The 22,956-nt window shown below is 41.4% G+C and overlaps 1 protein-coding gene across 1 annotated transcript; it reads left to right on the top strand.

Annotated features, from left to right (window-relative positions):
- The first annotated feature begins 5,093 nt into the window (after positions 1 to 5,093).
- LOC145356945 (acidic mammalian chitinase-like) lies at positions 5,094 to 22,719 on the top strand. Its single transcript, XM_080209957.1, has 11 exons — positions 5,094 to 5,118; positions 8,107 to 8,136; positions 8,223 to 8,424; positions 11,843 to 11,899; positions 12,315 to 12,465; positions 13,853 to 13,977; positions 15,438 to 15,564; positions 15,668 to 15,850; positions 17,499 to 17,615; positions 19,434 to 19,569; positions 22,433 to 22,719. Exons 1-11 carry the CDS (start codon positions 5,094 to 5,096, stop codon positions 22,717 to 22,719), a joined length of 1,440 nt encoding a protein of 479 aa, XP_080066083.1.
- Positions 22,720 to 22,956: the final 237 nt, after the last annotated feature.

Raw genomic sequence — 22,956 nt, 5'->3', positions numbered from 1 at the left:
TGGTTCATTAAGAAAACAGTTACTGGTGTTTTTAATGATTGAAATATAACATTATCTGCTGTATATCACCTGCATGAACTCATTTCAAACTTAACAGTTTAAGGCAGAAACAGACATTTGAAACTTTGACACAAAACAAAATGGTCTCTGATATCTACACTCATTCCAGCACATGCTGCTGTGAGACTTCTTACAGCATTTGATGGGACAGGAGGTCTTGATGTGGGGGGAGGTAGGGCAGCTGGAACAACCCACTGTTGTTTTCTGGGTCTAGGTGCTGATTATTATCATTCTCAGATACGGTGTCGGCACCATTGCGTCAGTTTCCATTTAGAAATAATCAAACAATTTTAATTTGTGTGATTCTCTGCTAATTTAAATATTAAACATAAAATCAGTTTGTTCAGAACCAAATCATTTATCATAACAGTTAATATAATAACATCAATATATATCTGTGGTTACTTAGGACGCATTAGACCATCGCAATTAAATCCAGAGCCATAATATCAGAAAGCACATGGACGGACCCCTCCACTGAGGGCCTCTGGCAAATGTTTCCGTGCTTCTCATTCTATCTCCAGCATTTCCTTGATAGTCAATTCCATAGTCTCATCAACTGACTTGGATATAGCAGGTTGTGGACTCTAAGTACTCCAAATGCCAGAAACCTTGACTGTCCTTGCCTGCATCTGCTGTGCACCCATGTGTGTGAAGTGACCACAGGAGTGTGAACCTGAGCCTATGAGCCACCAAAGTGTGTATCACTGAGGAAGGATGCAGGTGAATACTGTGACTGGTCTACAGGTGAGAAAATCTCTTCCAAGGAAGAGGCCTCAGTTCTTGGGTTTTTTCATAGGAGGGGACTGGACTTTCTCTCTTCTTGTAGGAGCCTGGAATGGAGAAACTTGAGAGTGGTTGACGGTCTGGCTCAAACATTACATTGAGTTTCTGAAGGTCTCAGGATAATGCATGCTGGATTGTTGGGAAATGTCGGCCTCACCCTTGGCATAGACATGGTCCCTATTCTCCCCTGCCTGTTGCTCAGATGCAGTGAGGGATAACAGCTCTGGCAATGCATCTTCTGTCTTCTCTCTCTCTCCCCTGTTGCCCTCTTCTGAACAAAGACAGATGGATTAATTGTGAGTAAGTGTGATGAAAGACCAGGTCATAAGCTACTAATTACATAGCTTCTAACTGACCTCTTGACTCCCTAATGCTTTGCCACTATATACAAGGCACAGATCAGGACTGTGATGGATTACTCTCCCATTAGCAGTGTGTATGCAATTCCGTAGAAACTTAATAAGCTAGACAACATCCAGGACAATTCAGCCTGCTTAATCAGCACCCCATTGACCACCATCTTCAATATTCAGTCCCTTCACCACCAATGCAGTGACAGCAGTGTACCAGATGCATTGCAGCAACTCAGCAAGACTCCTTTGGTATTATCTTCCATACTTGTGAGTGTTGCCTGTTAATCAGACAATGGCAACAGGCACTTGGGATTACACTTCACAGGTGTGCCTTCACTGTGGCTCAGTTAAAATCCTGAAGCTGCCTCCCTAATAAAACAGTGTATGGACTGCAACACTTTGCAAAGACAGCATAGAACCATCTCCTCAAGACAGTTAGAGATAGGCAAAAATGAATGGTGATGTGAGTTTGGAATAAGCATAATGTTCACCTTCCTTAGTAGAGCAGATTAGATCATTGACTTGTTCCGTTTACTGCAGAGCTATCCTCCTATGAACCCCTTAGGCACTGACCACCTTTGTGGCATACTCCCAGGTAGTGGTCAGTTGTGGAAAGCCTCCTGCTCCATCACTTTGAAAGAGAAAGCCCATGACTTGGAGGAGACCCTCCAAAGAGGCATCACAAAATTTTGGGGTTGGAGTTTGCAACCTCCATGTAGCTTTTCAACATTGTGCCTGGACATGACAGCGCGGCAGCCAACTTCCTGTCCACCCTGCAACAAGACTAATCATGAATCATATGCCTGCACAATTAATGAACTGACTGACCATTGTGTGATTTAGCATACTTACCCACCATGCTCTATAGCAGAATTCCCTCTCCCACATCATTCTAGCTGTTGTTTGTGAAGATGATGGCTCAAATTCTGTAAAAGATCTTAATTAGTATTTTAATGATTTGGATTAAACTATCAAACATGAAACATCTGACATCAAATTTATTGGATTCAATTTATAGTTCCCTCATAAAATTTGAGGGTAGCCTTGAATCCCAGATCACTCTACTATTCTTCAGGTTAAAATGTAAAATTAAGTTAAAAATCACTTATTTCAGTAAAAGAGGCCCAAAGGAATAAACACAGATAAATACTATGCCCCATTGAAATGGGGACTTCACTCTCATTTGCATTGAATGATGGAACTTCACACACCCATTAGGAATTTCAATGCTACCTGAACCAACACTGAGTAGTTCTGATGCCATGCCTGGCCACACAAGCTCAGTAACCAGAGGGTGGCAATTTAAGGTAACCACTTGTCATGAGGAGTCATTTTTGTGTGCAGTGAGTTGTTTTAAACTGGAATTCCATGTCTGAAAGGATGGTGGGTGCAGCTTCAGAACCATTCGAAAGAGAATTGGATAGATATTTGATGAGAAACTTGGAAGATTTGATAGATTAATTGGATAGCTTTACTAAAGAACTGGGGTGATTTAAGTCCAACTTAAGTTGTTGGCTATTTCCCTCACAGAAGAAATAGGAAAAGAATTAGGAAACAGAATCCATTGAGCTTATTCAGTGTTCTTCATTTTATTCATTAACCATTTTCTTGGCTCATTTACTTTATCTTCAGCCTTACATATTGTGTGGAATTCTGATAATTCATAATAGTAATTTCAAGGACTCTCTGGTCTCCAAACTAAGCTGCACATCAACCATTGTTGGACAGTAAAAGGTCGATAGTATGCCCAGCATGTGAGGCAGCAAGGAATTTTTAAATTTATTCTTTCGTGAGAGGTAGGCATGAGTGGCAAGGCCAGCGTTTGCTGCCCATCTGTAATTGCCCTAGACCCGGCCATTTCAGAGTCAACCATTCCACTGTAAGTCCGCAGTCACATGTTATCCAGGTCACATAAGAATGGGAGATTTCCATCCATGAAAAGACATTAGTGAACCAGATGGGTTTTTACAACAGTCAACGATAGTTTCATGGTCATTATAACTGAAGCCATCTTTATATTGCAGATTAATTAATTAAATTTATCCAGTTACTATTTCAGGGCATTAACTCAGGCTTCTGGATTACTGGTTCAGAGACATCACTCTCTGCCACTTGTTCTTCCAAACTTAAAGTGTTCTTTTTTATTTAATTAATGCACGGGACATGGGTGTTGCTGGCTGGCTAGCATTTATTACCCATCCCTAATTGCCCTTGAGATGGTGGTGGTGAGCTGCCTTCTTGAATCTCTGCAGTCCGTGTTCCATTGACACTGTCTACACTTTCCATTACCTCGGAAAAGCAGCCAGCAAAATTAAGGACTCAATGCACCCCAGACATATTCTCTTCCACCTTCTTCTGTCAGGAAAAAGATACAAAAGTCTGAGATCATGTACCAACCAACTCAAGGCCAGCTTCTTCCCTGCTGCCATCAGACTTTTGAATGGACCTACCTTGCATTAAGTTGATCTTTCTCTAACACTCTAACTATGACTGTAATGCTACATTCTCCGTTCTCTCCTTTCCTTCTCTATGAATGATATGCTTTGTCTGTATTAGCAAGTAAGAAACAATACTTTTCACTGTATGTTAATACATGTGACAATAATAAATCAGATCAAAAAAAATCAAAAAAGGGAATTCTAGAATTTTGACTCAGCTACTGCAAAGGAACTGCAATACTTTTCTAAGTCAGGATGGTAAGTGATTTGCAAGTGGTGGTGTTTCTGTGTACCTGCTGCCCTTGTCCTTCTAGATGAAAGTGTCTGTAGGTTTGGAAGGTGCTGCCTAAGAATCTTTGGTGAACTGCTGCAGTGCATCTTGTAGTACGCACTGCAGTACACACTACTGTTATTGAGCGTCGATGGTAGAGGGATTGAATTTTACAGATCTGGTGCCAATCAAGCAGGCTGCTTTGTCCTGGATGGTGCCATGCCTCTTGATTTTTCTTTACTTATTCGTGGGACATGGGTGTTGCTGGCTGGCCAGCATTTATTGCCCATCCCTAGCTGGAGAGCGGTTGAGAATCAAACATATTGCTGTGCTCGGGAGCGACATGTAGGCCAGACCAAGCAAGGACAACAGATTTCCTTCCTTAAAGGACATTAATGAATCAGATGGGTTTTTTTGATAATTGACAATGGTTTCATGGTCATCTGTAGATTCTTAATTCCAGATATTTTTTATTGAATTCAAATTCCGGGATTCGAACTCGGGTCTCCAGAACATTAGCTGAATTTCTAGATTAATAATAGCACTAGGTCATCGCCTCTGTTGTTGGAGCTGCACCCATCCAGGCAACTGGGGAGTATTCCATTACACTCCTGACTTGTGCCTTGTAGATGGTTGAAAGTGTAACCTTTGTAATATTGGTTAAAATGTTTGTGCTGATGTTAAAAGCTCATATCAGGAACATTGAAAGGCAGAAATACTTTATTTAAATTAGAATTCTGCTTATCTTACAGGATCAGTTTGATTTTTGAATTGTTCTCTAGTTCACTCACTCTGTGCTGAATGCACACAATTCAACATGACGCTGTCCATCAGAAGCTCCATACCTACCTGGAGCTGAAGCACAAGCTTTCCTGCTTTTCCTGATCCCACCTTAAAAGGACATGGGATCCTTGACCCTTCCCACCAATTACTTATTTCCCATGCAAGAACAAATCTGGGGCTACAGTGAATGTCGACAAATCAGGTGACATTACAGAGGAGAAATTTTGTTACTCATAGGAAGGTGAAAACGATATCATGAAGGTTAAGTAAGGCTTGTTGTTTTTCCGTTGTGCCTGACCCTTTCCCAGTGATAAACTTAATGATGTTTGGAGTTATTTAGCACTAATGATAAACTCAGTGTATAAAAGAGAGAGCCAATGCCCACGGCACACCAGCTGCAAGATGGCAAAGCTTCTACTTGGAACAGGTAAGCCTGTTTTATCATTTCACTACCTTTGATATTGTTCTGAAATCACGTTTTATATTGAAAATTACTTCATTTATTGAGGGGCTCGACCCAGTAGACAAATTTAAGAAAAGCTGAACAACAGCTTTTGAAATGTGATGCGTGGCCCATCTCCTAAACCATTCATAACACGTCCAGACTTAACCTATAGATTCAGGTGGGTGTGGGGTAAGCCATGAAATCATTCATCTTGGACAATGGATCTTAACAGGGAAAGGAACTCCATCAGCCATATAATCTAATAACTTTTAAATAGTGGGCATGAAATTAATTCACTATGACCATGTTTGGATAACTGGCCTGTTTGTGAGAGAGATCACGTGATGAGCAAGCTAGCCCTCTTTGTGTTTTAAGAATTTACTTCTTACCGGGTCAGTTAAAATGAGACCAGAAGGATCCTCAGTTGGCATCCTCACTCTCCAACTGTCCTACAAGCTTGTGCACCATTCACACGCAGTAAGCAGCATCTTAAGTATCAACACAGCAGCTGCTGACTGTGGGAAGATGGAAATTGTCCATAAACATCTGAGGGTTGCTTTGATACAGTATCAGGAAAGGACATCAGGTCTTGTCTGAAACTATCCAAGACATCAATCTATAAGATCCTGATACAATCGGCATCATTGGACTTTTAAGCAATTTAACATTGTGTGTGTGTGTGTGTGTGTGTGTGTGTGCGTGTGCGTGTGTGTGTGTGTGTGTGTGTGTGTGTGTGTGTGTTTTGAATGCATGTGAAAAACCTGTCTGTGCCCTTTACGGTCACAGCATTTAAATAGTTGAACGTTCACTGAGTTGGTAAACAAATCCTTTAGAAACATCAATTGCAGTCAGCTAACATGGGTGGAAAGAGCAAGGAGCCATTCTAACACTTCCCACCCGATCTTAACAAATATTTGAGGGCAGGGTCTGCAATGGAATCATCGACAATGAGGAATTGGAAGTGCAAAATCACATTGATCCTTAAAAGTATTTTTAACCTTCCAGTTAAGAATTTCTTTGTGCATTACAATATTAAAAATCTTAACATGACCACATATCAGGAAAGTGCCATCATAGAGAAAGATTGCCTTGAGATACTTCTAAAGTTTTTTATATTGAAGAATTAGGGAGATGGATATTTAGAAATGAATTTCTGCTCAAAAGCTAGAAAAATGCAAATCCTCAAACCTCTGGCCAGCTACATTTCAATGGAAGCTGAAGAACAGAAGGCAGACATGGAGTGTGAAATGGGCAGGCTAGCATCGGCAAAGACAAAGCTGGAGCCACTGAAACTAGAGTTAGAATTTCAAAGAAACAAAAGAGGAAAGGAAAGGTCAAGAGCGAACAGGAAAAGGAAAATGAGATTTCCAGGAAAAAGAAAGCAGAGACAGGAAAGAAAGGAGGAGAGAAAATTCCAGGAAAGTGAAAAAGATCCTTCCAGGGAAGGATCCTTCCATGCATCCTTTGAAAGGGAATTAAAGCCACAAAACAGATGAGGACTGAGGCAGATTGTACTGCGTAGTGAAAGGTTGGCTGTATCCAGTGGAAGTGCTATTATTGAAGTGAGTGACTTACTCCAGTTAGGGGTGCTTTGCAGTGTTACAATTCATCTCAATTATAGTGCTCGATATTTCAAGCTTATGGAAATCTTAATTAATATCACTTTAATACTTCCAGGTGCATTTAAAAATTGGTTCATCTGTAGATCTTACTTAAACATAATCAATTTCACAATGACTTGAAAAAAACATTTTGCAGCCTTTGTCATTTAAACTGTTTTACATCAATACTTCCAAAACCAGAGCTAGGTGGAACACTTAGTGGCATGGTGGCACAGCGGTCAGCACTGCTGCCTCACAGCTCTAGGGTCCTGGGTTCAATTCCTGGCTTGGGCACTCTGTGTGGAATTTGCACATTCTCCCTGTGTCTGTGCAGGTTTCTTCTGGTTTCCTCCCAAGGACCAAAGATGTGCAGGTTAGATTGACTGGCTATGCTCAATTGTCCAATAGTGTCAGTGGGATTAGCAGGGTAAGTACAAAGAAAGGACCTGTGTGAGGGATGGTTGTTGGTGCAGAGTCAATGGGCTGAATGGCCTCTTTCTACACTGTAGGGATTCCATGATTCTGTGAGTTGAAAAGTATGTATCTGAAGTAAAGTAATGATTCAGAGGATATGAACTAAAGCAAGAATATGCCAAGTTTGTATAGTGCCTTTAATGTAGCAAATCACTCAATTTCTGTGGAGTTATGTGGAACAGGAATGCTGCCTGGAGCATCACACACTTGGAGCTACACGGCCTTCCCTCCCTCATTGACCAAACTGTATTCCTACTTTATGGGAAGCAAGCTATAGGCACAGGACTGATACAGACAGCTCACCCAAAAGATCTAGTCGAGACCCGTGGTCCATTTCTAGGATGGACCAGTCTAATTTCTAACCTACTGATTTTGAAGATGACAAAGTTGTTTAAAATGCTTTTTGTTGAAGGTGTTTTGAGATAGTAACCATGTTACTGAGCTGGAAAATAGTTTGGCTTTGTGATTGAGACAATCTGGACTTGGAAGCTTAATGGGAACTGAAAAGGACATGAGCTGCTGAGCAGCCTGGTTCAGACTGAGACACTAAACAAGAAGGAATCTGTGGCAAATTTGGACATGAGGGCTGTAGATGATAAATTCAGTCTTATAATAATTAGTTGGAGAAATATAGTTCATCTCAAACTGATTGCTGGGCAAATAATCTGACAACACAAAGGCAGAGCTGGGGAAGTTGTGAATGTGGTAGAGCCAAGTGTTATCAATGGATGTGCAGATCTTGACCCCATGCCTGTCACTGATCGCACCAAAGGGTAGCAAATAGATGAGGAAAGGGGTTTGACCAAGGATTGATTCTAACAGCATTGTTGTGAACACTTAAATCTTTTAGAATATTTTGATCATTATTTCAACACTTCTATATTCTTTATTACAGTGGTGGTCTTGTTGGCGTGCCTGGAACTGGGTGAGTCTTTGTGCTTTTTGATCTATTTTGAATTATGTGTAATGAGTAGACGCTCAGTGCTGATTTTCCTTTCTCCTCACTCTCAGGCTCTGCCTACAGACTGGTTTGTTACTTTACAAACTGGGCTCAGTACAGACCAGGAGCAGGAAAGTACACACCAGAGAATGTGGATCCCTGCTTGTGCACACATTTGATCTACGCTTTCGCTGGGATGAAGGACAATCAAATCACCACCACTGAAGCGAATGATGCGACTCTCTACCACTCATTCAACAGCCTTAAAAACAAGTATAATTTTTCTATAAATATCAGAACCTACTTGCAATGTAGAGTTTGAGGTCCTTTTCATATTCTGTTCATTATGCCAAATTATATGGAATTATATACCCAGTCAGATAGTTGATGAATGGGTGAAATTGGATTATGTTGATTTGTGTCCCATTGACAGAGATGAGTCAATGCCCAATGAGTCTGATAATGGCTGATATAATCTTGATAGCAACATGTTGTACCACATAAACAAGAAAAAATACTTTGGCAGGGAATTTCTGCCCTCGCTCACATCTAGTGTGAATAATGACAGGAGCGGAAAACCTCACAAGTGGTTCAAATTGTGTTTTATATCAGCGGAAGCCCTGACACGATTGGCCTACCAACCTCCCCATCACTAGTAGCATAACAGGGTTACCACTGTGCTAAGTTGGGAATCTTATTTTAATACATTTGCAAATCATTATCAGGCCTCAGTAAAGCAAACAATCCACCAGGCTACAACATTTGCCCAAAGTGGAGTGATTGTTCGAGGATACCATTTACAACATGGGAACATTTGAGCCCAGAAGCAGGTGGAGTCTGAGCATCAGAAGGGGAGGAAAGCATCAGAAGTGGTGAGCACTGCTGCCTCACAGGGCCTGGAACTCAAGTTTGATTCCCAGCTTGGGTCACTGTCTGTGTGGAATTTGAATGTTCTCCCTGTGTCTGCGTGGGTTTCCTCTGGGTGCTCCAGTTTCCTCCCACAGTCCAAAGATGTGCAGGTTAGGTGGATTGGCCATGCTAAATTACCTCTCAGTGTCAGGGAGATTAGCAGGGTAAATACATGGGGTTAAGAGATAGGGGCTGGATGGGATTGTTGTCGGTGCAGGCTCGATGGGCTGAATGGTCTCTTTCTGCATTGTAGGGATTCTATGTTTAAATACACCCTTCATGATGCTGCATTCTTTTGCTCCTGCCTCTGCCTTCTTGGTGGGTCCTGTCACTGGAAAGGAATGCCGGGGCGAGTGCTTTGTATGGGTGGTCAGTCATCATGGGCTAATGTTCCATTCAGTTGTGGGGCAGGAGGGGAGTCTCCAAATTCATTACTGACAAGGTCAAGTCTAATGCAGAAGCAGGTTAGCCATGAATATTCCTTTGCAGCTGAGATCTTTCATCTACAAGTCAATTAACATTTCTTCAGTCTGACAGCTGAACAAGTTATGCTCAATAACTCACCACACTGTTGTCTGTGATGACCTTGGCAGGCATTTTCTTGATGGCTGAGGATGCCATGGCCTGCTTTAAGGTGTTGCTGCGTGACAGTGCCATCCTCCTCAGCCTGAGAGCTGGAGTTGAAGTGGTCACAGAAAGAGGGTTCAGATTCAGATAGGGGAGTGGGGTTGTTTAATTCTGAAGTCACCTGGATGGATGGATAAGGGATGTGCACCGGCCGATCCTCTTTTCAATGGATGACCCAAGGTCCTGGGCTTTCTTCATAACAGAGAGAGGAAGCTGGAGTGAGTTTGAGAAGCCCCACAATCCTCTGACATTGCACTGATGGCTGAATATTCTGCACCAGTGCAGGACAAATGTCTCTAGTGCAGCTGCCAGCCTCATTGTGTTGATCTGGTTGCCTCTGAGCGCCAGCACTATCTTCTCAGGGAGAAGGCTGTAGAACTCCTCCATTAGTCATTCAATACCTTCTTTTGATTTGGTTTGATTTGATTTGATTTGATTCATTATTGTCACGTGCATTGGGATATAGTGAAAGTACTGTTTCTTGTGTGCTGTACAGATAAAGCATACTGCTCATAGAGAAGGAGAAGAGAGGGTGCAGAATGTATTGTTACAGTCATCGCTAAGGTGTAGAGAAAGATCAACTTAATGCAAGGAAGGTCCACTCAAAAGTCTGATGGCAGCAGGGAAGAAGCTGTCCTTGAATCGGCTGGTATGTGACCTCAGACTTCTGTATCATTATTCCAACAGAAAAAGGTAGAAGAAATATGTCTGGGTGCATGGGGTCCTTGATTATGAGGGCTGCTTTCCCAAGGCAATGGGAAGTGTAGGCAGAGTCAGTGAATGGGAGGCCTCCTGTACCCATCTCGCCTTTGGAACTCCAGCGACTGAGGCATGCCTGAATACAGAGGCTCTTCGTCTGACTGGGACGCAGCAGATTTCTGGCCTTCAGCAACCTTTCGAGGGCTGGCACTCTGGGATGTACGTCCATGTCTCTGTCTACTGTGGATCTGAGAGAGTGAAGTGCTCATAAGACTGTGACCCCAAGGCCTTTCTAATACTGTCCCACTGAGGATGTTCTCTGCACTTATAGACTGTGTTAGTAAGAACTGCAATGGCACCTTGATTTCCACTTCTGAGAAGTCAGCTGTGCTGGTCTCTGAGGTGGACTAAGCTGGCTGATAGATACCAGGGCTGCCCTTCTGATGTGCCTGCAAGAGTAGAGATTTCATTAATACATAGCAGGAGCCTTCAAATAGATAAGACATGACTCACATTAGTCTGGTGTGATGGATGATGGTGTTCTGGGTCCTCGCTTGGTTTATTGGGACTCACGTTACCCTTTGCACAGGAACAGTTGAGTTCCTCCTTGGTGCTGAGGTGGTTTTTAAATGGAGCATCTTGCTGATTGAAGTACTCAGTTGATGGTGGGGTGGTGAATCAGAGGCCTTATGCCTCAGAGAATTATTTTTTTCAGAGTGACTAAAAGCATGATGCAAAATCACACCACTGCCGCTGGTGAACTAAACGGTTCTTTTCTGCTGATTAATGCACTGCCAAATTCAACAAAAATGGTAGATCAAACAGAGAAGTTAATTTAATTAGCGTCAGCTAGATTGTACTTGCTAAATGTACTAAATGTTGCTCTTGTATCTTAGAATAAGTTGGTTCCAACAGGCTGTCATGTGTGGCATACAAAATGTAAGTGCAGAAACACTGGGCTGTGGATAGAGCTTGAATTTTCACTGTATTTGGAAACTTAGAGTGAGTGAGATGGCATTTACATTTTTATTATACAAAACACACACTTCCGGCTGCCTTGGAAAAGCATGCAAGCATAATAAAGGACCCCATACACCCTGGACTCTCTTCTATCTTCTTTCATTGGGAAAAAGATACAAAAGTCTGAGAACATGTACCAAATGACTCAACAACAGCTTCTTCCCTGCTGTCATCAGACTTTTGAGTGGACCAACCTTTATTAAGCTGGTTTTTCTCTACACCCTAGCTATGACTGTAACACAATATTCTGCACCCTCTACTTCCCTTCTCCTCTGTGTATTTTATGAATGCTATGTTTGTCTGTCCAGTGTGCAAGAAACAACCCTTTTCACTATCCCAATTTTGACAATATTAATTTCAAAAGTGCTGTTATTTAATAAATGCACTTGCTTATTCTCCTCATCCTAAAAGAACAATTTATTCATTCTTACAACAGAAATGGAAACCTTAAGACACTCCTGTCCATTGGAGGCTGGAAGTTTGGAAGTCAGAAGTAAGATGAAAATATTTTCCTTTAATATTTAACATGAAAAGTGGTTATTTTCCTAATGTTCATAATATAAAATAAACTAGGGTCAAAGAAATAGATTTGAGAATAATAGAATTTTAATACTGAGCTTACTGTGACTGTGTTCAAATGTGTGCAAAATATAATTCAAACAATATTTATGAGATGATACTTATAAGGAAAGATTTCATAATTTTTACAAAGGCTTAATTTTCATTAATGCACACAATGAAGATTGATTCAACTGTTTATCAACAGAAGTAACAATGCAACATCGTATCTTAATTTTCTTTCAGCAAATTACAATTGGTTTCCTTGTATATTGTGAAACTATAAAAGATTCAAAGCTTTTAAACTACTGAAACCTTGTGACCTTGTTTAACATTCTACTCTCCTCTAGATTCACCGCCATGGCTTCCACATTTCAAACTCGCCAGATTTTCATCAAATCTGTGATTGACTTCCTGCGAGGTTACGGATTTGATGGTTTGGATATTGACTGGGAGTTTCCTGGACCAGAAGGCAGACTGTACTTCACCGTGTTGGTAAAGGTAGGACCAAATGGACTTAACAAGATGTTTCATCCACTAGCTGAACTAAGACATCTTTCATCCTATTTGCAAATGTAAATTTCCTGTCAAGGTCCTCACCAAAGACACGGAACACCGGGACAGACATTGGCACTGAGCTCTTCCAACTTTTTGGTCACTCAGTGGGATCATGGCTGATCGGCAAGCTAACCAATTGAGAGTGACAGCTTTAAAAGGCAGATTTGTAGGATTTGTAAAACATAAATTTTGAATATTTGAATGTGAAACAAATGAAGTTACACAGAAAAATAGTTTAAGTACATCCTTATTAGTCACCATTCTGGCTATTGTGCAGGAACAGCTATTGATCTAGGCTTTATTTAAACCTGGGCGTACCTCTGACTATATCTTTAGATTTGATAGTTTGTCCCATAACTTCCACAGAGTGGCAATACCTGTTGGATTGCCACTTTTAACAGACTTACACTTGTTGTAATTACACAACTTCAATCTCACCCAATCTTCTACACTCAGGTTGGGGGAGACAGTAGCACATCCCCAGCCGCATCATAGAATCCCTACAGTGAAGAAGGAGGCCATTTGCCCCATCAAGTCTGCACCGACCATGATTCCAGCCAGACCCCATCCCCATAACCCCAAATACTTACCCTGCTAACCCCCAACACCAAGGTCAATTTAGCATGGCCAATCAGCTTAATTTGCATATCTTTGGAGTGTGGGAGGAAACGGGAGCACCTGGAGGAAACCCACGTTGACACGGAGTAAACATGAAAACTCCACCCAGACAGTGACCCAAGGCCAGAATTGACCTGGGTCCCTGGTGCTGTAAGGCAGCAGTGCTAACCATTGTGCCACCATGCCATCCCAATCAGTGCAGAGTAACTAAAGTGCAGAGAGGTAGGTCATGCCCCCTTTTGATAGCAGACTGGGAATGGGGGTCAGAGCTGAATGGGAGCAGAGGTGGGAGGTGGGGATGGGTGGATGTTTGGTGGTTTAGATAGTTTCTTTGGAGTTAGAAGTGATTTTTATTTTTTCGAATTCTTTCTAAACAACTTTCAGGATAAAACTAGCAGAACGATCTGAGGTTTGAAAGTTAAATCACTTCTGTTGCATGGTTCCCAATTCAGCACAATTATCCAGAGGAAGTTAGTGCTTCTGGGCAATTGCTGGGTAAACCTTTATGTGGGAACTTCCTGGAGGGATTCCCCAGTGCAGCATTGGGGGCCCACCCAAAACTGACGCTAGGGAACCTGGAACTTATAGATCATTATTGTAAGACACTTGGCCATGAGTACATCTGAAGATGGACAATACTATAGTTTTTCGAAACCCTCCATATGGTGAGGTTCTGGCGCTAAGAGAAACTTTGTGCATTTTTAACTTCTAGGAAATGTTGGCAGCTTTCAAAGCAGAGGCGAAAAGTTCTGGAAAATCCAGACTGCTGATTTCAGCTGCAGTTTCTGCTGCACCGGGTCACGTTCATATGCGATATCAGGTTCCTAAGCTTGGACAGTAAGTACCATGTTTTGTTGCACAGGACTGTCTATGGAGATAATTATGTTGTGCTTCCTGCTAGTTCAGCAAGTTTAATTAGTTAGCAACTGAACCATCCAGACCTGGAAAGTCCCCCATTCAACCTCCAGTTGATTTTGAGTTGGCTGAATCCAGCTGAGGCAATGTTAGAGGCTCTTGGTATTTCCGTGCTGTCCCATAATCCTGAATAACTTGGGCAAGTTTTCCCATGCCACCTGCCACAGGAATCATAGTGGGAGAGGGGCAGCCCATGGAATGATCCGTTGACATTGAGTTGGATTTTCCGGTTTTGAGGCGAGCGCAGTCATAATGTGAAGATAGAGTTGGGCTCTGCTTTCAATCTCTACACAGTTAACTGCCTACCAGTGTTCAGTGTCAAAGTTAGGCATCAATAATAATTAGTTTGCTGTGTGATGCCTGTAAAACTGAAAGTTGGCAACGAAATAGAGAAATAATCTTGTCTAACTCTGCCAGTTCTTAAAGCAAGGTGACAGAGAAGAGGGTGAATGTTGAGAGAGAGGAGAGGGAGTAGAGAGAGAGGGATAAAGAGTGAAAGAATGAGAGACAGAGTTCAGGGGAGTTGAAGATAGAGAGGGATTGAACTTACCTCCCTGAATCTGAGCTTGGCTTCTTGCAGTGTTTGGGGTTTGATAGTTTGGTCATTGCCTGACAATATCCCAGTTATGCTGTATTCACAGCTTGGTTACTGATCAGAAAGTTGTACAAATGTATCTTTCTTTCAATGAATAATAAAATACAAAAAGCAGGAGGTGAATAATAGAAGAAAGGATTTGAATGATGTACCACCTTTTACAGTTTCAGTGCAGGTGAGCGCTGGTTGTTTCAAAGCTTGCTTGACATTGTGTTGGGCATATGTTCGGCTGTCAGTGCCCAAGACTCCAATTTTTCCACATAAACAGGGTGCTGGTTTCTTTTACAAAGACATGAAATGTTTGAATGCACAATAGAAACACAAATGTCTGAGTGCAGGCTGAGTGGTAGCACTCTCGGCCCTGAGTCAAACAGTTAATTGTGGGTTCAAGCCACAACTGAGTTGTCAGTTGGCACTCCAGTGCCATGCTCAGGGAGTGCAGCATTGCCATCTTTTGGATGTGATGTTAACCTGAAGTCCAATCCAATCTCTGAACTAAATGTAAAAGGCCTTGTTCTGGCTAATATTTATTCTACAGCCAAAAGCAGCAAATCAACCTCGCTGGTCATTTGTCTCCATTTGGCAGTGACAGCCTGTTAAATGTAATTCATCATCTGCAAACTGTTTAGGGGTATTCTGAGGCCATAAAAGGTCAAATATAAATGCAAGATCCCTGGTTATTTTCTGCCATTTTAAATGTCATAGCTCATTATTTTAATGAGTTAGACCATTACCATTTATTTTAGAGAACTGGGCATCAGTATAACTCAGGCCTCTTCTCATCCAGAATCTTGGACTTCTTCAATGTGATGACATACGATTTCTTTGGACCCTGGAATAGCGTCACTGGAGAAAATAGTCCTCTTTTTCCTCTTCCAAATAACAGAGGCTACACCAACCTTTACTTTAATGTGGTAAGTGTTCATGGACATTGAATCCAATCATCCTAATTATTTCCATCTTCAACCTGATTCTTGGCAAATGTTTCTAACGGGTAATTTCATGTTTTTTCTACAGAACTATACGATGAAATTCTGGAGAGATCATGGAGCTCCTTCGGAGAAACTGAATGTTGGATTTGCTTCATATGGCCACACCTTCAAACTGACCTCATCCAGGACTGGGGTCGGATCACCATCAGTCGGCGGTGGACCAGCTGGGAAGTACACGAAACAGGCTGGAATCCTGTCCTATTATGAGGTATTGATACTGAGCTACATTCTTTATTCCATAGGAGTTCATATTCAAAAGTACTAACCAACGAAATACTGAATTTTACACCCTATCTATGATTCTACATCCCAACTGGGATGGCACACTGGCAGAGTATTAGCACTGCTGTCTCACAACTCCAGGGACCTGGGTTCGATTCTGGCCTTGGGTCAGCGTCTGTGTAGAATTTGCACATTCTCCCCATATCTGCATGAGTTTCCTTTGGGTGCACAGCCCAAAGATGTGCAGATTAGGAGCATTGGCCATACTAAATTGCCACTTAGTGTGCTGGGATGTGTAGGTTAGAGGGATTAGTGGGGTAAATACGTGGGGTTATGGGGATAGGGCCTAGGTGGGATTGTCGTTGGTGTCGGGCCAAATGGCCTTCTTTTGCACTCTAGGGTTTCTATGAAACTGTAATAGCTCAGTAAGCCCAATTGGAAAGGAACAGTATTTATTATTAAGCATAAAAATAAGCCACTGCTCCATGGCATTCCAGCCAGGGCAACAGTTCTTCAGCCCTTCCTGCTGTCTGCCTTATAAAGGTTACAAGTGATGAGATCCAGAAGGGCAGGTCATTGCCTGTTACTAAGGGAGCTCACATTCAATAACCCCCACAGGGAGATCAATTCGTGATTCCCCATGGAACTCATGTGAGTTATCACACCAACAAACTCAAGCTTTACTGTGAGACATTAACTCAATTGTATGAACATTCTCAGGCAGATTAAGCAACGTGTTTGAATATATTTTAAAAACGTCTACTTACTACCTTGTGCCATTCAAGTGATAAAAGTATCCAGGATGGCCCAGTGTTAAATTTATGCCAATGCATTCTGACATCCTTATCAAAGACACCTCCAGCTGATCATCTGTTCCTTGTATGAAGATCCTGCTGCCTCTGCCAGCATCATTAACACATGGCATCACTCAACTCAGGTACCAAAGGAACAGGAGCTGCAATGAATGTCATCATGAACAGAGACAATGTCACACTCTTCATCATCGGAAGGTGTTTGACTGTCTTACTCTGGCCATTGGCTGGAAAATGCACAAGGAGGTAAAATAGAGGCTAAAACCTTTCACATCCTCAACCTCCCTCCCTGCAGAAAATTCCAGGGGATTTTGTACAAAGATTACAATCAATCTTCAGTGGCTTGTGTGACAACTAATGACTGGTTTCCACATTGATGGAAGGGTAAGCAAGCTGGTGTTGATTTTACATACGCAAATCAATCTCAGTGTGTTCATGAATGAATTCTTTGGCTCCTCTAATGCCTCAGGCCAGAAAGATTCAATGTGAGGAATTGAGCAGGATTTTTGATCTTTCCTGCAGCAGGATCTTCTGCAAAATGTCAACAATATCAGTGAGACTGGAAGATCCCGTCAGTGGTCAATGGTGATCTGCCTCCTCTGCAGAAAAACCGCCTGGGCGGGAATTGCAAAGTTCCAGCCAAATCATTGAATAAAGTGATTAGTCAGCCTTTGCCAGGAACAATTATGATGAAATGATAGCTGAATAAATCATTAAAAAGTGAAGTGAGAAATGTTGTCAGTCTATCTTGGGAATGTTGCAAACCATTGATCCTTTGTGGCCACTGATTTTATGAAACCTAATGTCTCATTCTTCTTACAGATCTGCTCACTTTTAAAAAGTGGTACTTCAGCATGGAATGCTCCACAGGTGGTTCCATATGGTTATAAAGGAAATACGTGGGTTGGATATGACAATGTGAAAAGCTTTGCAGACAAGGTATCTTTGACAAAGTGATATTCTATACTTCCTATTTGGTGGTTTGCTACAATATTTATTGTGAAACACAGTTAGATTGTCACAGTCAGTATTAGAATCTTGGTATATCCATCAATTGAATAACAGGAACATTGTACTATTAGTGGAGCATGCATCATGGATGAAATATTGATGGCTGGAATTTTACCGGCCCGTGTGCCCCACGGGGATCAGAGCAGGCCAGGGGCAGAACATGGGAAAGTCTGTTGACCTCGGATGGGATTTTATGGTTTTGAAATGAGCGAGGCCGTAAGATCCCACCTATCTTGTTTGATGTATTTTAACGACTATTTTTATTTCTAATTTATTTCCTTATGCAAGAGTTTTGGGGAAAGTTCATATTTCAATCAACACACCTCTTTGTAGCCAAGATACAGTCAATCACAGAAATAGAGATGTCTTCTGAAGTGACTCACTTCCCAGATACTAATACAGCAATATCAATGATATTTGGAATATCGGTTTTAATTGACATTGCGTAAATACTTTTGTGTCCTCCTGATCTATGACCAAAGCCAAATGAAATAATTTTCATGCAAAGGTAGCAGAGGACCTTTGGGCATTTACACAATTTTAGAAGCTACTTTCTATATTCAGTTATGTGGGAAATCTTTACAGAATCACAGATTTTGTTATGGTAGAGAGGAGGCTATTTGGCCCATTTTGGCTATACCAGCTCTCTGAATGAACAATTCACCTAGTAGCAAACCCCTACTTTCTCCCTGTAGCCCTGCACATTCTTTCTTTACACATAACAGTTTTCTGAATGCTCCAATTCGACCTGCCTCCATCATACAATGCATTCCACTGCCGAATCACTCATTGTGTGAAAATGTTTTTCCTCGCATCACTTTTGGTTCCTTTAATAATCACTTTAAATCTTGCCCCCTCATTCTTGATCCTTTTTCTGAGTGAGAAGTTTGTCTACATCCAGCCCCCGCTGACTAGACCCCTCTATCCACACCCCTTATGATTTTGAACACATCTATTAAGTCACAGCAATCTTTGAAAAATTGGGAAAATAGTTCCACTTCCTCCCATATATGTTCATAATCATTATAAGTAAACTTCCTCATCCCTGGAACCATCCTTGTGAATCTTTTCTGCACCCTCCCATGCCTTCATGTACTTCCTGAAGTGCTGCAACAAGAACTGGATGCAATACTCCATCTAAGGCTGAACTAATGACTTATGCAAGTACAGAGTAATCTTCTTTCTCTTGTGCTCTATATCCCTATTACTAAAGCCCACAATATTGTATGTGTTAAGGACCAGTGTCTCAATAGTGACTTATAAAAGTTAAACATAACCTCTTTGCACTTGTGCCACATGCCCATATTTATGAAATCTGGGCTACTCTATCCTTTATTGGCTACTTTCTCAACCTGTCTTGTCAAATTCAATGACTTATGCGCATATTTACACAGGGCCTGTTGCTTTTGCACCCTAATTAAAGTTAGGCCCTTTAGTTTGGATTGTCTCCCCATGTTCTTTCTGTTAAAACTAATTACACTTCTCTGCATTGAACCTCACCTGCCTCCTCTCTGCCATTCTCCAATTTACCAATGGCCTTTTGAAGCCCTGCACAATCTCCTTACAGATCACAATGCTTTCAAGTTTTGTGTCATCTGCAAAATTTGAGATTGTGCTCAGTACACCAAGGTCTAGGTCATTAATATATATGAGGAAAAACAAGGGGAGGAGAATAAATTCTATTTCAGTTAAAAATTGCTTGCAAACAAGGATTTGTGAATTAAAGTTGTGAACAATGTCTTTCAGGCTGAGTGGCTGAAAAAGAACAACTTTGGAGGAGCCATGGTGTGGACTCTAGCTATGGATGATTTCTCTGGTTCTTTCTGCAACCAACGGCCTTATCCTCTCGTTAATGCGCTGCACACTGGACTTGGAATTTCAAGTAAATATCAGAGCTCTTTATTTTTTTGGAGCAGATTATTTGTTTCTGCTACAAATCCATTGACAGCGACTAGTAACTAATATAACTGAGCAATTACTTGGAGTCCCCTAAATGTTTACAATTTCAACAATGTTAGATCCATGGAAATTAAGAGGAGACAGGGGCATAGTGGTATTGTCATTTGGCTAGTAATCCAGAGGCACAGGGACCCAGGTTTGAATCCCACCCTGGCTGATGGTGAAATTTGAATTCAACTAAAATAAAACTCTGAATTAGAAGTTTAATGACAACTGTGAACCCCTTGTCGATTATCATAAAAACCATCTGGTTCGCTAATGCCATTTAGTGAAGAAAATCTGTCATCCTTACCTGGTCTGGCCTACATGTGGCTCCCATAGCAATGTAACTGACACTTAAATATCATCAGTGATGGATAATAAATACCTTATTGGTGCCCACATCCCATGAAATAAAAAATCCAAGAAGTAAAATATTGTTAAGCATCTACAAGCATAAAATTCCTAAAACACAATAAGACACACAGTAAAATACTGAAACATGCTTATGTGTTGTCACGGTAAACTGGTTCCTCTTTTTGTTTCATTCCTGAGTTGGTTGTAACAATTTTTGAATTTAAAATGGAGGTAATTTAATATATATTTAACTGTTTATAGCTTGGTGCATACCATAAGCTAGCTAGGCTCAAGTTAACAATTAAAGAGTTGGCTTTATTGCTAAAACTCACTCACGTAAAGATGCCAAAGTTATTCAAAAGATTTAAAATGAGCAAATATGTCCAACAACTCACTAATGCATAAACTACACACATTCTGTAGTATAAATGTGGCAAGGTCTAATGTGTGGGACAGTGTAAAGAACACTGTCCATAATGATGATGCAAAGGTCACATGACCAAGAATGAATCATAGAATCATAGAATCCTACAGTGCAGAAGGAGGACATTCAGCCCATTGAGTCTGCACCGACTACAATCCCACCCAGGCTCTATCCCCATAACCTCATTCATTTACCCTAGCTAATCCCCCGGCACTAAGGGACAATATAATATGGCCAATCCACTTAACCCATACATCTTTGGACTGTGGGAGGAAACCGGAGCAACCGGAGGAAACCCATGCATATATGGGGAGAATGTGCAAACTCCATACAGGCACAAACAAAGCTGGGAATTGAAATTGGGCCCCTGGCACTGTGAGGCAGCAATGCTAACCATTGTGCCACCGTGCCACCCCAAAGCATGAGAATTTTGCTAAAATCAGCAAAGAAATACCCAGATATGCACATCTGTAAGCAGTCATTATTTGTACATGGCAATAGGTTAGGAATCATTTCTCAGCAGTCCAAGCAATATATAACATACACAGTCCAGCAACACACTCCCTACCCAACAAGCAGACATAAAAAAGAAATCTCTTCTGAATATCAGCTTTTAAACATTTGACCAAGTAACAAGTAGAGTCACTGAAAAGAAAATCACCATACGTGACCATATGCTTGTTTGTAGCTGAAGAGACCTGGTCCACATTAACTGATGGTCCTTCACGTTATTCCCATGGTGACTGTGGCATTCTACTTGGACTACTATAAATTTGCTGCAATAAGTTCTTGTGGTGGGTTTTTCAAATCACCAACAGCTCAGCTTTGATGAGAGAGTTTTCAGAAGTAAGAGAATTGGAGTATGTCTTGGCCCTAATGAGGTCTATCTTTGACTGTTCAAAATCCAGTATCGTTTCACCAGAGCTGGATTATTTGGCCTCACTCTAAGATTTCCTGGTCTCGATAAAAAGCAATTTGTATCTCTCACAAATGCAACGTGGTAGTTGCTGCAAACCAGTGTCCTTTACTGGCGAAAAATGTCTTTTCTGAAAAAGGTTAATACACATGAATATAGGGTACAGCTGAGGATTTTATGAATTAATATTTTATATAATGCTTCTTAATAAAAGTAATAATAGACCAAGTCATGAATCTGTACTGGCTGCTGCATCCAGTGCATGTTGATAGTTGAATAAATTGAAGTTGTATGTTATATTACTGTGTCAATTAAAAGATAAATGTATTGTGATTCATTAAGTTATTAACAGATGGGGTTCAATAACATCTGCCACACATTTTCATAGAATCATAGAAACCCTACAGTGCAGAAGGAGGCTATTCAGCCCATCGAGCCTGAACCAACAACAATCCCATCTCAGCCTTATCCCCACTACCCCCCACATTAAACCCACAAATCTCTCTTACCTACATAGATAAGAGTCATGAGTGGAGGGGGTACTGGTAATGTTAAAATGGCAGCGTGGGCTTATTGGGACGAAGGGCCTGTTTCCCGGGCTGTTTTTGTTCTTTGTTCTTTGTACACATCCCAGGACCACAATGGGCAATTTTGCATGGCCAATCAACCTAATCTTTGGACTGTGGGAGGAAACCTGAGCACTCGGAGGAAACCCACGAAGACATGAGGAGAATGTGCAAACTCCACAGAGACAATGAACCAAGCCTGGAATCAAACCCAGGTCCTTGGAGCTGCGAGACAGCAGTGCTAACCAGTGTGCCACTGCGCTGCCCTATTTTGTGTAACCTGAATTTAAGATGAAACTATAATTAAATCATGTGTCAAAACTTGCATTCCAGCAAACAGACTGCAGACAGAATTGGATATGTAATAACAATTTGTCAGGAGCCTTTATTGGACTGAATTTGCAAGGGGTTTGTTCCTGATACTGTAAGCAATTGAGCCTTATCTGAGATTTTCTAAGCAGCAATAACTCATGACTTTGCAATGTTCATCTCTTTTTGCTACTAATTTTGAAGGAATGAATTTGTGAATTTTATTTCCTTCTAGCTTGTGTTCCATCCAAAACAACACTGGCACCAGCTGTTCCTCCTACTCCAGTCCCTAGTAGTAGTGGTGGTGGAGGTGGTGGTGGAAGTAGCAGTGGTGGTGGTGGCGGAACTGGCGGCGGCAGCAGTGGCGGAAGTGGGTTCTGCGCTGGCAGAGCTAATGGTACCTACGCTGATCCAAAAGACAAGAACAAGTTTTATCAATGTGTCAATGGAAGGACCTATGAGAATAGTTGTGCTCCTGGATTAGTCTTTGATCCTTCCTGTGACTGTTGCAACTGGGCATAATGAGAAAGTAAAAGGTAAGCTTGCTTAATAACCTATACAGCAGTTGAAAGCAAATATCCTGTGAAAAAGATCAATGTTGAAGTCATTTAAAATACGAGTATTGCCTTAAGTCCTAAGGTAATGCATCAGGATTTCAGAATCTTTGGGTAAAATTTTACAAAATGTGGTTGACTGGATGTACAATTTATACAGGAGCAGTTAGAAGTGGGCAATAATTGATGCTCTAGGCAACAAAGT

This window comes from Carcharhinus amblyrhynchos, chromosome 22 (assembly GCF_965287045.1).
Source record: "Carcharhinus amblyrhynchos chromosome 22, sCarAmb.v2.hapA, whole genome shotgun sequence".
NCBI lineage: Eukaryota > Metazoa > Chordata > Chondrichthyes > Carcharhiniformes > Carcharhinidae > Carcharhinus > Carcharhinus amblyrhynchos.
This window is presented reverse-complemented; position numbering and strand designations above follow the sequence as displayed.

Coding starts and splice junctions, on each gene's coding strand:
- LOC145356945 (XM_080209957.1), top strand. CDS start 5,094: ATGGCAAAGCTTCTACTTGGAACAG. Junction 12,466..13,852: donor ACTTCACCGTGTTGGTAAAG/GTAGGACCAAAT, acceptor TTTAACTTCTAG/GAAATGTTGGCAGCTTTCAA. Junction 19,570..22,432: donor CACTGGACTTGGAATTTCAA/GTAAATATCAGA, acceptor ATTTCCTTCTAG/CTTGTGTTCCATCCAAAACA.